Consider the following 16,407-nt stretch of genomic DNA (forward strand, 5'->3'; position numbering starts at 1 on the left):
ATCCTGAATAAAAATGTTATGCAGATGTACAACTCCCTCTAAAAACCGTTAAAAACCTTAAATGGAACGGTCTTAAATGCCCTGAAAAGAGCGCTGAGGATGTGGCGCTTTTCTTCACGAGGGGTGTGCTTGAGCAATCCTTGATTGACAGGTCGAATTCAAAACAATTCAAAGCCCCTCCCCGTGCAGATCCTCTGAGGAACTGACCAATCGTGTGCATCTTGGCGCGGGGTCTCTTCCCAGAGCTCCGCCTACCTCTACAGCTAACCGAGCGAATTGTTTTCCTCTAGCGGAGAGGTTTTCACTTTGCCTCATTTGTTTACTTTAAGTCACTCGCCACTGACACGCTTCTTTCGCACATACGTGGCAATCTAGTGGAGTCTAATCAGAGGTGCTGCTTCTAATCCCAGAATAACGGATTGTTGGGCAATCATCTGGAAACTTGTGCTTGCTGTGGGTGAGTTCAGCTGAATCCATTCAGTAAGCTAATGTCGCTAGCTAGGGTCGCTGCCCATAGTTAGACGTTCGGAGAGGACCATGTCGGTATCTGACTCGCAGATATGTTTCATAAAAGCCCATCGGACTGTCCTCCCAGAGACTAAGCTGCGTCTACCCTGGCCGGTCAGCTCGCTAAGGGTGTCCTGCATGTGCTGTCCTATCCCCGCACAGTGCTCCGTGTGGAGCTACCCATGTTGTTTACATTAGCTAGCAGCCCAGAACCGCCGGCCATTACACACGTTCTCAGTCACACTAAACAAAGCTAAGTGCTCCGTGTCCGGTACACAGGAAGACAGGTAGAAAGCCGGCTTACCTGACCAGACGGAGGCCCACTAGCCGAACCTGTGCACCCTTCTCTAATGGCGGGCGTGTTGGAGCATCGGGCTCGGTGCCTGTGATTGCTAGGCCGTCAGATTTGGTCGTGTTAGCTTGTAGCCATCATGGCTGTAGCCTACTACGGCGGGTGGAGGCGGTCTGCCAATCGGCCCAGAGCTTTGGCCCGGTACCGGTCCGGCTCGGAACCGTTTCATGTTTACAGAATGTGGTGTTGCTTCCCTCCTAAAGCACTCTACTCAGTCGCCCACCAGTTGTTGGTGTGTGGAAGAACTCCCACGTTTCAGCAGCACCTGTTTGTTGCATCGATGACGTAGGCTGCCTGTGTTTTTATTGGCTACGGAGAGCGCGAGCAGCACATTCCTCCTGTCATCAAGGCTAATGCACTTTTATTCCACCAGTGGCTCTAACAAACCCTTTTATGTTACCCACTCAAACCATTTGTTGAATGTTGCGACTGCGTTTTCCTGAGGAAGATGGTCTCTGCTGGGATCATTCCTGAGCTCAGCTCTTGTTCTGGGTGTAGTGGGACCGTTACACTCAGACCTAACAGTGCAGCTCTGGGGTGTTCACCACAGTGGACCTGCAGGCATGATCACCTGTTACCACACTGGCCCAGGCAGCTGAGTCCTACCTCCTGTTGATGCCCTTTACCCCCAGGTCTTGCAGCTCTCACGAGTATGAGTTCATAATGAAACGACGTCTGGAGGATCAGGAAACTGTTTTTGCGCCCCAGCATCGGCGCCTTCCTGGCAACGTGGAGGCTTTCCAGCACCGTGCCCTGGCTCCAGCTCCAGCTGTGTATGACGCCGTAGGTGACAACATGCAGCCCACAGCTGGCGTGCAGTACTCAGTCCCTCAGGGGTACCAAGTAAGCTCACTCAGTGGTTAGTCGAGGGGACATTTGAAAATAAGCGAGAACTATTTTACTATGCAAACTGATTGTAGACTGACTTTATGTGTTGATCTTTAATTACCAGGTTCCTCCTGTAACCCAGAACAGTGTTGGGCATGGGCACGCTCCAATTCCAGCAGTCCACGCTGGACCCCTCCACCACGGCGCAGCCGCTCAGCCCCACGGGCCCCCGGTAATGTCGGGACACGGACACACAGCAGCTACCCAAGCCTCCGCACAGGGCCACCAGCAGTTCCAGAGACTCAAGGTGAATGGTCATCATTAAACACGTCTTTAATGTTTCCTATTTGTGACATCGCTCAATTCCCCATAGCCTGAAGGACCGCAGTTGTTTATTGGACTGTTTGAGAATAAAACATGAGATTTTTCTGGTACCTGGTGCTGCAGGCTTCATGCTTACGGATCCTAGAAGGAAGAGATTTCAGTTCTCACCTTTTTTGCACACCTTCCGAGTGTGCAGGTTTGACAAATACTCTGCACAAAAACTACAGGGTGACTCCAAGTCAATCACACTTCTGTGAAATGTAACTGTCCACTTAGGAAGCAACGCTGACTGACAGGCAGCTTCACTAATGTTGTACAAATGAAAGACAACAGATGCTAATTCTAGGCCATTAGCAACATATCCTCAATAAAGGAGTGGCTGTGCAGGTGGTGACCACAGACCACTTCTCAGTTCCTTTGCTTTCTGGCCGATGTTTGGGTCTCTGTCAGGGTTGGGCGATGGGACGAATGAATCAACCATCGGCGATGGGCTGAGCCCTCACGGTTGTTTTTTACAGGATGCAATTTGTTTATTTATTTATTTGTTTGTTATTGACAAATGTTTTACACGTTACGTACAGAGAACATCGCAGAGGTAACAATCAAGAAAAGATCTCCATCTGCGCATCTGAGCCTTGTCTCACCACGCCCACCTCTGGCTGCTGACAGTGCACGCGCAAACGGCGCGCTGAGGAGGGGTTTGGAGAGCGTCTGTGACGCACTCGACATCGTGCACCACAGCGTGGCGCTGAGTGGAAAGTGGAAACCCTTCTATCTTTCAGAGTCTGGAAGACTTCTGGTTATTTAATTTGGAGAAATGTTTCCTGATTTAAAGCTTTGGCTGAAGTAGCGCTCGTCGTTATTCATCACCTGCTTCGAGTGTGTCAGCAGAGCACGGATCCATCCAGAACATTATTTAAACAGCCACAAGTCTGTCTCAGGCAAACGTCTAGACGCTCATAACCTCCTCAGCAAGCTCCCTAGAGACATTTGATTACACGCAAGCTGCAGGTGACCAGTTCAGGTTTACGCGGTGCAGGAGGAATGTGCGCTCGAGCCGCAGCAGGCGAAATGTTCCTAATTTACGTTAAATCGTTTAATTGCATTGTTATTGTTACTGGGGCATTCTGATTAGCTTGGTTGGACTAAATATTAATTAAAATTAAAGGAAATTTAACGAATGATTATTTATTATTTAAAAAATGAAAGTGACGGGGATAAATGGATCATGTGACCTCTGGCAGCGAGCAAATGCTGCCTCCTCAGAGTGCGTCCAAACGCAGCAGCGATTCATTCCATCCCCCACTTATAAAAGAAAGACCCCCAGAAGTTTTTGTTCAGAAAGAAACATTTAGCTTAACTCATTCACTGACAATGATGACTAAAGTCGTCATTTTAGATCCAACCGTTCACTGCCGTTGACGACTAAAGTCATAATTTGCATTTTTTTACTGTTTGAGCATCGGAACGAGCCCCCACGCCGAGAGAACAAACATCTCAGCCCTGCATACGTCATACGTCACGTGATCAGGAAGCAGAACATCCATGTGTTAGGAGATTGTTTAGGGCCGTTCCTGTAAAAAAAGTGAGGCGCGAACCGGAAAAGCGTCTGCCGATCACAATTCAACTACGGATTATGAAAGAACGGATAACGCTCGAAACGCGCAGATTCTTCCTGATGTAAGAGGTGAGTCTCCTCTTTGTTTTGGTTGTTTTGGCGTCGACATCATCCTAGCACGCAACGTTCTGTGACTCTTAAAAAAACAGTAAAAATGGTAAGGAACGCTGGCGGCGAAGGCCGTTAGCGATCAGGAAACGGCTGGCAGTGAATGAGTTGAATAAAAACCACAACAGTGGGCACCACAGGGAAACAAAGGCGAGTCTTCTTTTTAACTTTTTAACCCAGTTTAATACGGCCGTTTATACATCACTCTACCAAACTACAAATACAAAATAAAACAAAAAGAAAAATATAAATGTATTGCTTGTATTAAAAAATTCTATGTTTTGGTCTTCTTCTGTGTTCGCAAATCAGTCCGTGCGTCATTATGTCACATGCACGAATAAATCGTTCATCATCATTTTTTGGACTGACGATTGGCGGTGGGAAAAATGATACAAATCGCCCAACCCTAGTCTCTGTTGAATGCTGTTGGTGCTTTCACTCTAGTGGCAGCATCAGACGGAGTCTACAACCTACACAAGTGGCTCAAGTAGTGTAGCTCATCCAGGGTGCCACATCAATGCCAGCTGTGGCAAGAAGGTTTGCTTTGTCTGTCAGCGTAGTGTCCAGAGAATGGAGGCGCTACCAGGAGACAGGCCAGTACATCAGGAGACATGGAGGAGGCCATATGGGAGAGCAACAACCCAGCAGCAGGACCACTACCTCTGCCTTTGTGCAAGAAGGAACAGTAGGAGCCCTGCCAGAGTCCTGCAATGTGACCTGCAGTGGGCCACAAATGTGCATGTCTGTTCAAATGGTCAGAGACAGACTCCATCAGGGTAGTATGAGGGTCAGACATCCACAAGGGTCAGACATCCACAGGTGGGGGTTGTGCTTACAGCCCACCACCGTGCAGGATGTCTGGCATTTGCCAGAGAGCACCAAGGCTGGCATAATCGCCACTGGCACCCTGTGCTCTTCACAGATGAAAGCAGGTTCATTGTAGAGGTCGACCCATATTGGTTTTTCTATTGCCAATACTGACGCTGATATTTAGGAGACATGGTCGGCTGATGTCCGATATCTAGACGTTTTCCACCTTATTGGCATGCTAAATTGTCACTAATAACATTGGTTGTTGCACAAAGTTCCTGAAGCTGAATCAGGTTTTGAACTCTGAATGTAACCAACTTAAATGTCAACTTTGTGCGCTTCAGTTTTAAAGTCAGACATCTAAATAAAATGAATGTTGAGTATTTATTATGCAGATGTTATTAGTGAATGTGAAAACGACCACGATTCTGTGACTTCTCCACGTGGTGGACCCCCGTGGGGGGACTCGTTCGGCCTCTTGGGGAACCGTCATGGTACTGCACCTCCAAACCTTCCGGCATCTCGCCTCCAATTCCACCTCCATCTCTAGTCGTACCTCTAGCAATGTTGGGGGGGGGGGGGGGGGGGGGGGGTGATTTTTATCTCCTCGCCCTCTGTTCCAAGTTACACAAGTTCTCGTGTGTGTGTGTGTGTGTGTGTGTGTGTGTGTGTGTGTGTGTGTGTGTGTGTGTGATTCATGTCTATACTTGACGTACAGACTTGGCTGTCTGTGATGTCATCATGCTGTGGGTTTCTGAAGATCTGTGACGACTAAGTTCATAAAAGTGATAAACGATCAGGGATGTGCATTGTTGAAATTCTGGCGATACGATACATATCACGATACAGGGGAGACGATACGATATATCACGATATATTGCGATACATTCAGTCAGACGTTACAAGCAATTTTTTTTTACCAAATGTATTGTAGGAATGTTCAATAAACTGTCCAAACTGATACGTAACGTGTTTAACATGAGGTATCTGAACCATGATGGAGGGATTTACATTTCAATGGTGGAAACAAAACCCGCTGCACACTGCTGCCAACTAGCGGGTGGCGATTGAATTGCACAAAACGAAAAGAAAATACACAAATGTTTGCATGTAAATTCTTTCAAGAATTAAATACACGGCTTTTGAATATCGACATAATAATCGCAGGAAAAAATATCACGATATATAATATTGCTGGAAAAAATATCATGATATATTGCCATATCGATATTTTCTTACACCCTTATAAACGATTAAATCTAACTGTTAAGATGAATCCAAACTCAAATGTTTTTTTTTAAATTCTAGATATTTTACATTTTCTATACATTTTTCATAAATTTTGAATTCTGATCCAAGTTTCGTTTCATATTTCATTTTTACAATACATCTCACAAATGGAGACTGCAATTGGCGGCTTACATTGAGTAAATAGTGGGGACAAATAAAAAAATACTCCAGAGAGCCAAGAAACGCACTTAAAGGCGCTTACACATTAGCGTCGGCACGGTCGGGGTTTGGTGGGGCTGGATGGCATGAGTTCGGTCTCCAACAGGTGGTGTAGCGTTCACATATAAATCTGAGGGACTTCTCCGGGATGTGGAAATCCCCGAGCCAGTGGGCGGGGCTTAATGCACGCAGGAAAGTCTGCTCCATAAGTTAAACAAAAGGTGGACATGAGCTGTGCTTCTTTTGGAGACTTAACCACGTTATTTTATTAATTTGCTGTGTGTGTGTCCTCGTGATCTTTTGACACGCACACACACACACACACCCTAAAGTCTAAATCACTTTAGACAGAACATTCATGGTAGATAACAGCATGTGGTTGTAAACAACCTGTGGGTTGAAAGAAATCATTTTATTAGTAGAGTAAAAGTCTCGATTTCTGCGGGACCTTTTAGCTCATGGAAACATGAGAGGTTGTGTAGACGTAGTCTCCAGATGGTGCCGCTAGGGAATTTAAGCATGGAATTGCTTTGGTCCAGGGAAGAACATTCCTGGCATCAGCAACTTGCTGGACACTTGACTGTCTGTTGACCTCTGACATTGCTGTGGACCAAAAACCTTGTTGGACCTTTCCTCTGCTACAATATCATATTTTGTTGAGCTATTAGATGAGGAAGTATCTTATCAACAGCAGGTAATCCTGATGCTAATCCAGTCAGATTCAAAAGTAAATAATCTGAAGTTTGTGTAAAGTCTCGCTTCCCCGGGATCAGCTGGGAGAGGTTTGGTTGGTTTGTTCATTCCATGGCTTTTGTCTCTTCTAACAGGTGGAAGATGCTTTATCATACCTGGATCAAGTGAAACTACAGTTTGGCAATCAGCCTCAGGTCTACAATGACTTTTTAGACATAATGAAGGAGTTCAAGTCCCAAAGGTAAGACAGCTGTTTGATCAGATGGATCCACAGGTCTGAAACTGGGTCTGAGTCTCTCCTCTTGTCTTTTAGCATCGACACTCCTGGGGTCATCAGCAGAGTGTCGCAGCTCTTCAAAGGCCATCCTGATCTCATCATGGGCTTCAACACTTTTCTTCCTCCAGGCTACAAGATTGAGGTCCAGACTAACGACCTGGTTAACGTGACAACGCCTGGTCAGATCCACCACATCACTCCTCACGGTATTTCAGTCCAGAACATCCCTATAACAGGAGCCAGCACCCAGCATCAGCCCCAACTCCCCTCTGCTGCCATCACCATGGCGCCGCCTCTTCAACCACAGCATACCACCGCAAAGATCAGCAAGGTGGGGGCAGGGCCAACATCCTTTTTTTTACAGTAAAACTTAACTTGTTTGATTAACATTGTGTTCCCTGTAGCCTGTCCAGCCCCAGGCATTAACGACGAGCAGCCAGACCAATCCGTCCATCCCAGCACACACCTCTCCTCACTCCCCCCCTATGCAGCTCCACCCACCCCTCAGCGGGACTCCCACCGGCCCACCCATGCAGAATAACCAGCCAGTGGAGTTCAACCATGCTATCAACTATGTCAACAAGATCAAGAACCGCTTCCAGGGCCAGCCGGACATCTATAAAGCCTTCCTGGAGATTCTGCACACATACCAGGTCAGGGCGCGCGCGCGCACACACACATGCACACACACACACACACACACACACACACACACACACACACACACACACACACACACAAAATATCAATCCTACTTTTTGGAAAATAATAAGCAGTTTGTGCATACAAGAGAATTAAAGAAAATTTAAGGCGAAGCGCTTGCACATTCTGTGTTATTGTGTTGTTTTTTCTGTATGTGTGTGTGTGGGGGGGGGGGGGGGGGGGGGGGGGGCATCACGAGGCCTTTGTGCTTAGGGCACCAAAATAGCTAGCAACAGCCCTGGGGATCGGCCTGGTAGGTTAGTAGTTGTGGTAACCTGGGTTGAGCTGCATGATCATCTCTGAAACCTTGATACCGACCATGGACAGGAGTCTGCTGACCAACGTGCTCACAATGGCCTCGGTCAGGACGTTAGCTTGCTGAGGTGTGCACGTAACAAACTGGTTCACTGACAAGGAGCACGGTTATTACCGCTGTAATGTAGCGGGATGAAATAAATCATTAGAGTTTGGAATTAGAGCAAAAATACGTGACATACAAACGTGTTCTAAAGGTAATAAAGTCACCACCACTACTGGTGTTCCTGCAGCTATAAATACAAGTAACTCTGTTGGTGCTAGCAGCTCACAAGAGCTAAACTTCCATTTTTGGTTCTTTTTTTAAACACCGATAAGGTTTCTCTTTACCTTGCTGACGTTTCGTTTGCGGCTGCAAACATCTTCAGAGCTGACCCTGATGGTGGCGTCACTTCCTACTCCGATAAGAGCAACAATGACAAAACACAACATAAACACACCAACAAAGCCATACACAACAGTTAGAAACAGACTAGTACACCCAAAAGACAAGATACCAGCTGGACATAAATGTGGAGTCGTTTACGAAATCCCAAACTCTGCAATAAAACATACATAGGAGAAACCGGACGCCAACTCAACACACGAACAACAGAACATAGAAAGGAGAGCGAGAAAGAAACAAGTCGAAAACACACAAGAGCAGCAAAAGAAGAAGCAGAAAGCACAATAAAGAAGTCAGCCGTTAACAGATCACTGCACAAGAGAAAACCATAAAATGGACTGGGACAACACAAGGATCATAAACACCGAACAACAAAAATACAAAAGATTTACAAAAGAGGGAAGTGACGCCACCATCAGCGTCAGCTCTGAGGAAGTTTTGCAGTTGGCAAACGAAACTGTCAGCAAGGTAAAAAAAAAAAAAACTTTTCTGTGTTATAAAAACGAACTAAAAATGGAATTAGAAACTGGACACAGTAAGAACATACCAACTCTGCGCATGCTCAACCTATTTAATCGGATTACATGCTTGGTGCATATGTACGCACGGCATGATCGGATCATTTCAGTTCGTGTCCATGTGAACAGAGATTTGGAAATTCCGATCAACCAAGATTTCAATCGGATTGAGGAAATTTGGCACGTGTAAACGCAGCTACTGACACCCTCAAGCAAGAGGGTAAGACACAGAAAGAAATTTCTGAACAAATAGGCTGTTCCCAGAGTGCTGTATGAAGGCACCTCAATGGGAAGTCTGTGAGAAGGAAAAAGTGTGGCAGAAAACGCTGCACAACCAGAAGAGGTGACCGGACCCTGAGGAAGACTGCGGAGAAGGACCCATTCCAGACCTTGGGGGACCTGCGGAAGCAGTGGACTGAGTCTGGAGTAGAAACATCCAGAGCCACCGTGTACAGGCGTGTGCAGGAAATGGGCTACAGGTGCCACATTCCCCAGGTCAAGCCACTTTTGAACCAGAAACAGCGGTAGAAGGGCCTGACCTGGGCTACAGAGAAGCAGCACTGGACTGTTGCTCAGTGGTCCAAAGTACTTTTTTCGGATGAAAGCAAATTTTGCGTGTCATTCGGAAATCAAGGTGCCAGTCTGGAGGAAGACTGGGCAGAGGGAAATGCCAAAATGCCTGAAGTCCAGAGTCAAGTAACCACAGTCAGTGATGGTCTGGGGTGGCATGTCAGCTGCTGGTGTTGGTCCACTGTGTTTTATCAAGGACAGGGTCAATGCAGCTAGCTATGAGGAGATTTTGGAGCACTTCATGCTTCCATCTGCTGAAAAGCTTTATGGAGATGAAGATTTCATTTTTCAGCACGACCTGGCACCTGCTCACAGTGCCAAAACCACTGGTAAATGGTTTACTGACCATGGTATTACTGTGCTCTATTGGCCTGCCAACTCTCCTGACCTGAACCCCATTGAGAATCTGTGGGATATTGTGAAGAGAAAGTTGAGAGACCTAAGACCCAACACTCTGGATGAGCTTAAGGCCGCTATCGAAGCATCCTGGGCCTCCATAACACCTCAGCAGTGCCACAGGCTGATTGCCTCCATGCCACGCCGCATTGAAGCAGTCATTTCTGCAAAAGGATTCCCGACCAAGTATTGAGTGCATAACTGAACATAATTAGTTGAAGGTTGACTTTTTGTATCAAAAACACTTTTCTTTTACTGGTCGGATGAAAGATGCTAATTTTTTTGAGATAGGAATTTTGGGTTTTCATGAGCTGTATGCCAAAATCATCAATATTAGAAACAATAAAAGGCTAGAACTACTTCAGTTGTGTGTAATGAATCTAATATATATGAACGTCTAATGTTTATCAGTACATTACAGACAATAATGAACTTTATCACAATATGCAATATGCATATGTATTTTGTTGTTTAGACTTGGTGGCATTTCTGTTATGGGTAAAGGTCTGAATATAATTCATCTAAATATCAGAAGTCTCCTTCCTAAGATTGATTTAGTAAAAGTTTGGCTTAGTTATAATGAACCTAAAATAATTACATTCTCAGAAACAAAACATGATACAGTTGTAATACTAAATAGGTGCAATATGCAAGACAGTGTAGGTACTAATCGGAGTGGATCAGTTCAGGTACAAACACAACACTGGGTCAGGTAACTAGAGCCAAGCAACTGGAGTAAGCAGCCCTAGGGTTGTCGTTCAAGAGTCCAACAGCAGAGGGGAAGAAACTGTTCTTAGGGCAAGAGGTTACTAGGTATGTCTTATCCATTAGCTATGGCAGATTCACATACAATGTAGTGCAGACAGCATTTTAACCTGAATAGAGCGCAAAAACGGTTTTGGGTCTAAATATCAATTTTCAAGAACAAATTGCAGGTAAAAACCCTAACCCTAACCCTAACCAGTGCATCCAACACTACACATTAGTAGAAGTAAAAATTACTGTTGTTTACAACATGGCATTCCAGCATTTTTAACAGCGTCCTCGTCTTTTCCGACAGTGCGAGCTATTTCTCTCCAAGAATTATTAACAACATGTTGATCACGGTGATCTCTGAGAGCTGAATCATACAAATGTCTGTATTTACGAACCTCTGCCGTACTAGTTATTGCCGGTCCGCCATGTTTTTCCACGTCCGACCGTCCGCGTGGTTAGAAATTTTCCTAGGTGCGCGGTGCGGAAATTTACGGCCGTGCTGAGGCGCGGTGGAGGGGTGTGGTTGTTAAAATGACACAATTTTGCCGGGCGGAGCCATGCGGACCTCGCGGACGCGTCAAGCATAAACCAACCTTAAGGGAGAGCTCAGTCACTCTGCGGAGAAAACTCATTTCGGCTGCTTGCATCTGTGATCCACCCAAAGTTTGTTACCATAGGTGAGGGTAGGAACGTAGATCAACCGGTAAATCAAGAGCTTTGCCTTCTGACTCAGCTCTCTCTTCACCACGACAGACCGGTACAACGCCCGCATCACTGCAGACGCAACACCAATCCACTTATCGATCTCACGCTCCAGCTTTCCCTCACCCGTGAACCACACCGCGAGATACTTAAACTCCTCCACTTGGGGCAGGACCTCATCCCTGACCCGGAGAAGGCATTCTACCCTTTTCCAAATCAAGACCATGGTCTCTGATTTAGAGGAGCTGATTCTCATCCCAGCTGCTTCACACTCAACTGTGAATCGCTCCAGCAAAAGTCGAAGATCACATTCTGATGAAGCCAACAGGACCACATCATCTGCAAAAAGCAGAACCCTTATCCTCAGGTCACCAAAACAGATACAATACCATGTTTATAAAGCACATTTAAAGACAGCAAGACAGCTGACCAAAGTGCTGTACAGTGTTAAAAATAAACAAATAAATAAAAGACAAGATTAAATTTCAGATAAAAGAAATCAAACTTTTAGTCACTCAATAATACATTTTATTAGCAAAAAAAAATTCTTGATTGAAGGGCTACATGCTCTTTACATGGGGGTGGAAGGGTACCCAAAATATTATTGCGTAATTGACTTGTTTGTTCAGATCAATAAGATAGTAATGGGAATTGGACATTCTATAGAAAATCAGACCTAACAGGCCACTATTCTACATCAGGTGTCCACCAGACATTGACACATTTCCATTGTATATATTTTTTGCGCAAAATTGATCCAATTATTTCTAATGTTTGGTTTCAATACTTTGTCAGAAGGAACAACGTAATGCTAAGGAGACAGGGGGAAACTACACACCGGCTCTGACAGAACAGGAAGTGTATGCTCAGGTGGCCAGGCTCTTCAAGAACCAAGAAGATCTGCTCTCAGAGTTTGGGCAGTTCCTCCCTGACGCCAACAGTTCAGCGGTAAGCCTGGAGGGGGATTCTGGTGGTCTACCCAGGACCCATGTCTTCTTCATAGCTCTGTATGTCTGTAGATGCTGAGTAAGACCACAGCTGAGAAGGCAGAGTCTGTGAAGAACGACCACAGTTTCACTTCCAGGAAGGTCCACCACCTCAACAACAAACAGAACAGACCCAATCAGAACGGCTGCCAGATCCGTCGCCAGCCAACACCAGGGGGGGGCCCACCCATCAAGGTTTACACTTACACTGATGCTGTGTCACCTGCATCTATCATGTCCACTTGTTTGTTCTTAACTCTCCTGCTTGTGTGTGATGCCGCAGAAGAAGCCCAAGCTACTGAACCTGAAGGATTTGTCGGGGGCTGACCCGAGCAAACATGGAATCAGCACTGAGTCTCTGTTCTTTGAGAAAGTGCGTAAAGCCTTACGGAGCGCTGAGGCTTACGACAGCTTCCTGCGCTGTCTGGTCATCTTTAACCAGGAGGTGATTTCCAGAACCGAATTGGTCCAGTTGGTTCTGCCCTTTCTAGGGTGAGTAACCCACGCCACCTTCCTGGCATTTGGTGGAACTCTCTTCAGTGTTTTCACTTTTTGTTCTGATTCACAGAAAATTCCCTGAGCTGTTCAACTGGTTCAAAATCTTCCTTGGGTACCGGGAAATGTCCCACATTGAAACGTACCCCAAGGAACGGGCCACTGAGGGCATCGCCATGGAGATAGACTATGCTTCGTGTAAGAGGCTCGGCTCCAGCTACAGAGCTCTGCCCAAAAGCTACCAGCAACCCAAATGCACCGGCAGAACTCCACTTTGTAAGGAGGTGAGTAGGGCTGCAGCTATCCATTATTTTAGTCATGGATTCATTTGCCACAATAATCAATATTCAGCTGAGAAGGATGGATTTTCTGGGTTGGTCTGTCAAATGATGCAGATTCCTGAGATCTTAGTTTACCAGCTAACAACTGTGATTGTTTTTCTAACAATAAAATAATAAACTCCGAAACAGTTAAACACTTAAACATGCTTTTCACTTTAGCCATAAAGCTAAAACTGCAATGTTACAAATAAAATAACAAAATTAAAAACATGCATGCAAAACCAGAGGCTACATGCATGTGGCTAGTGACTCTGTCTAGAGAGGCGCTATATAAAGATGAGCTCTTCATACATTTTCGTCTCATTCTCGCACTGACTCGCATGGAGAAAAAAAAACACTTGTTGGCTTTTAGGGTTAGCAGCTAAACATTTCTCAGTCTCAGTTAGCATACTGGGGATGCTCAGTTTATCTTCATTTAACCTCTAAAGCACACACACTTTGTCTTAGGTCCCTAACCCTAATGCCAGAAACCTGGATGCATTGTGCTGGGTGAACCACTAGCTTAGCACAACGTTAGCTTAGCACAAAATGGTAAATGGCTTGTACCGTATTTTCACGACCAAAGGGCGCACCGTGTTATAGGACGCAGCTTCAGTTACGGGTGTCTTTTTGGTGTTTAACACATACAAAAGGCGCACCAGGTTATCGGGCGCGGGCACGGTAAAACGTACCGGTAAAACATCTGTGCGGGCTCGGGACTCGGAACATATCAGTGCAAACCAGACACTGTGAAAATTATAAACAGCCAAAAGACCTGGTTTAGAGCGCACGTGCACTTCCTCATTGCGTGCGCTGACGGCTCGTGCTCTTCTAATGGGCTCGACACACAGGAGGCAACTTCGCCTCTCGTCCATTCATTTTCAATGAGACATGCGATAATCGGAGAGGGTGCTCGCTGCAGAACCACAAAGGCGGAGCTGCATCATAAGGTGGAGCTGCACCAGAGTCAGCCCCGCCCATTCACGCAAACTCAGCCTAGCCCACTGACTTCCGTTTTTGTTTTCAACTTTATCGCAAACTGACCTGACCCACATGAATTACGGCTGTTACTAGTTTACAGTCGTTAATGCTATGTTCTATGCTCCAATTAAACAAGATAAATATAACTTGCTACATGACAAAGACTGAATATATCTCAAAATGAAAAGCCCTTTTTCAGCGAATATCTGCCCACAGCCGGTCTAACAGAAATGGTGTATGACAGCATTTCAAACTTTTGAATGGGCCTTGGTAGTCTAGTGGCGAGATCGTCTGAGTTAAGATTTGCTTTCCCCTCAGCTGATGCTGGTTCGATTCTCGGTGGGGTCGTCAGCAATCTATTTAGCCAGCTGAAACATTTAATTTGTTTATATTTTAGTTGTAATGTTTATTTTCAGCAAAATATTTATGTCTGTAAAAGTTCTTTGAATTTGGTCGTTCCTAAACAGCATTTTAGTTGAAACTCTGCTCACAAATGGACTCACACTGGCTAAATAAACAAATAAATAAATAAAAAAAACACATTAGTCATTATATGTTAAACTGTATACCAGTAAATTGTTGTAAACATAGTACTGGCAAGTGTAGCTAGAAATGAAGAAAAGAGGTTGTACACTACCTAAAACTTACACTACTGGGAGGCGAAACAGCATGTCAACCTGACTCCATAACCACTACACCACCACATCTGCTATAACTCATGCGGCGTTACATCTAATTGTGCTTCCCAGTGTCTCTGAGATGGGTTGTATGGTTTTTCGGCGGTGTCTCAGTAGAAGTCATTTCAGAAATAATTTGTCAGAAAATTCACAGAATATCCAGATTTGAGAACCAAGACCAGACCCGCTTCGGGGGAGGAGACCAAATTGAAGCTGAGATGGGAGGAAAATGCATGAATGAGGCTAAAAATTGCTTTGGCATGTTTCTTATGAGGAAATGACAATATAACATGATTAAAAGTTCCAAAAGTTAGATTTTCAATTATATGGAACCTTTACAAAAACTGTTCAATTAACTTCTCATCTCCATCCTCAATGTTGCATTTTTTAGCTATAACACCCTCTTTGGTTCCAGAATGCTATCAAGTCTGACAACTGGAAGGAATTGGACTGACTCTGATGGAATGGGCAGGGCTGATTCTGGAATGGGCGGGGCTGACTCTGGTGCAGCTCCACCTTCTGGTGCAGCTCCGCCTTTGTGGTTCTGCAGCGAGCACCACTTGGATAATCGCGGGTCTCCCTCCTACTAAAGCCGGTGTTGTGTCAAGAGTGCTGCAGGAGGACACACAGGGATTTATGGGGGTTGGATGAGGAAAACGAAATAAAGAAAGTAAATCTGTGTTTTGTGATCAGTTTAATTTGACACGAACACGACAAACACGCTTTCTTGACAATCTTTGTGAGTAAAAAAACGTGTAGAAATAAAAACGAACAGCGTGTGTTATTAGGGAAATAGCGGGCGAGCGGTGTTGATGCATGATTGCGCATGCGCCGTGAGCGGTTCTGGTACTTTTTGGGTCGCAGCTGCTTGCAGCGCCGCTTCAAGCGCTGATGCGCTGTGTTGAAGTTCAGAATATGTTTAGTTGGTGGAGTTAACCACATAAACTTTCCACATGAGCAAAATCATATGTGTGTTATTAATAGGCCTAAGAAAATAGTGTGATTTGAATTGTGTTTTATTAACATCATTATGTAGCTGAGAGAGAGAAAGGAAGGCTGCACGAGTAACGAGATGTGCGCAAAAAGGAGCCGCTTCGCGGGGAAAGGAGTGGCGCGAATGGAGTAACAACAAACAATTAGACAGATATTGACGGTAAACTTCATATTTTGGAGCGATCCGGACAGATATGTTGTCTCTGCAGTTTAGCAGGCTTTTATTAGGCTTTAATAAAGGATGATGAGAAGGATAAATGTCCACCAGGCAGTTCAGATAGTACGGCTGTTTTTTGAACTGGAAGCAGAGGAAGTGGACAGAGACTCGCAGCCGGAGTCTGAGGCAGATAGCGAGGATGTTGATGACGATGTGGCAGATCCACAGGTCTGTCTTCCCTCACGTCCACATGTTCATGCCACGCCCCTTGTCTTCTATTACATTCGCATCTCACAACAACACAATAGGCGCACCGCACCATAGGGCGCGGCGTACATTTTGGAGAAAATTTAAAACTTTTAGGTGCGCCTTATGGTCGTGAAAATACGGTATTTGATATATAGCACCTTCTAGCATCCTGGAACCCCCCAAGGTGCTTTACAACACAATCAGTCATTCACACCTCTTGTGGGAATGAGCTACGATGT

General features: G+C 45.4%; 1 protein-coding gene across 4 annotated transcripts in view; it reads left to right on the plus strand.

Annotated features, from left to right (window-relative positions):
• Window positions 1-227: 227 nt before the first annotated feature.
• Window positions 228-16,407, plus strand: part of sin3aa (SIN3 transcription regulator family member Aa) — a 33,969-nt gene continuing 17,789 nt past the window's right edge. The window contains exons 1-10 of one of the 4 annotated variants that reach the window (XM_015952206.3): window positions 228-457; window positions 1,492-1,702; window positions 1,812-1,994; window positions 6,824-6,930; window positions 7,003-7,297; window positions 7,371-7,619; window positions 12,106-12,258; window positions 12,330-12,491; window positions 12,580-12,788; window positions 12,865-13,075. In XM_015952206.3, coding sequence (XP_015807692.1) covers window positions 1,523-1,702; window positions 1,812-1,994; window positions 6,824-6,930; window positions 7,003-7,297; window positions 7,371-7,619; window positions 12,106-12,258; window positions 12,330-12,491; window positions 12,580-12,788; window positions 12,865-13,075 — 1,749 coding nt within the window. In that variant the 5' untranslated portion in view covers window positions 228-457; window positions 1,492-1,522. The remainder of the gene's footprint in view (window positions 458-1,491; window positions 1,703-1,811; window positions 1,995-6,823; window positions 6,931-7,002; window positions 7,298-7,370; window positions 7,620-12,105; window positions 12,259-12,329; window positions 12,492-12,579; window positions 12,789-12,864; window positions 13,076-16,407) is intronic. The other 3 variants (XM_054743074.2, XM_015952207.3, XM_054743075.2) reach the window with 3 other exon arrangements.

The sequence above is a fragment of the Nothobranchius furzeri genome, chromosome 14 (genome assembly GCF_043380555.1).
Source record: "Nothobranchius furzeri strain GRZ-AD chromosome 14, NfurGRZ-RIMD1, whole genome shotgun sequence".
Lineage (NCBI taxonomy): Eukaryota > Metazoa > Chordata > Actinopteri > Cyprinodontiformes > Nothobranchiidae > Nothobranchius > Nothobranchius furzeri.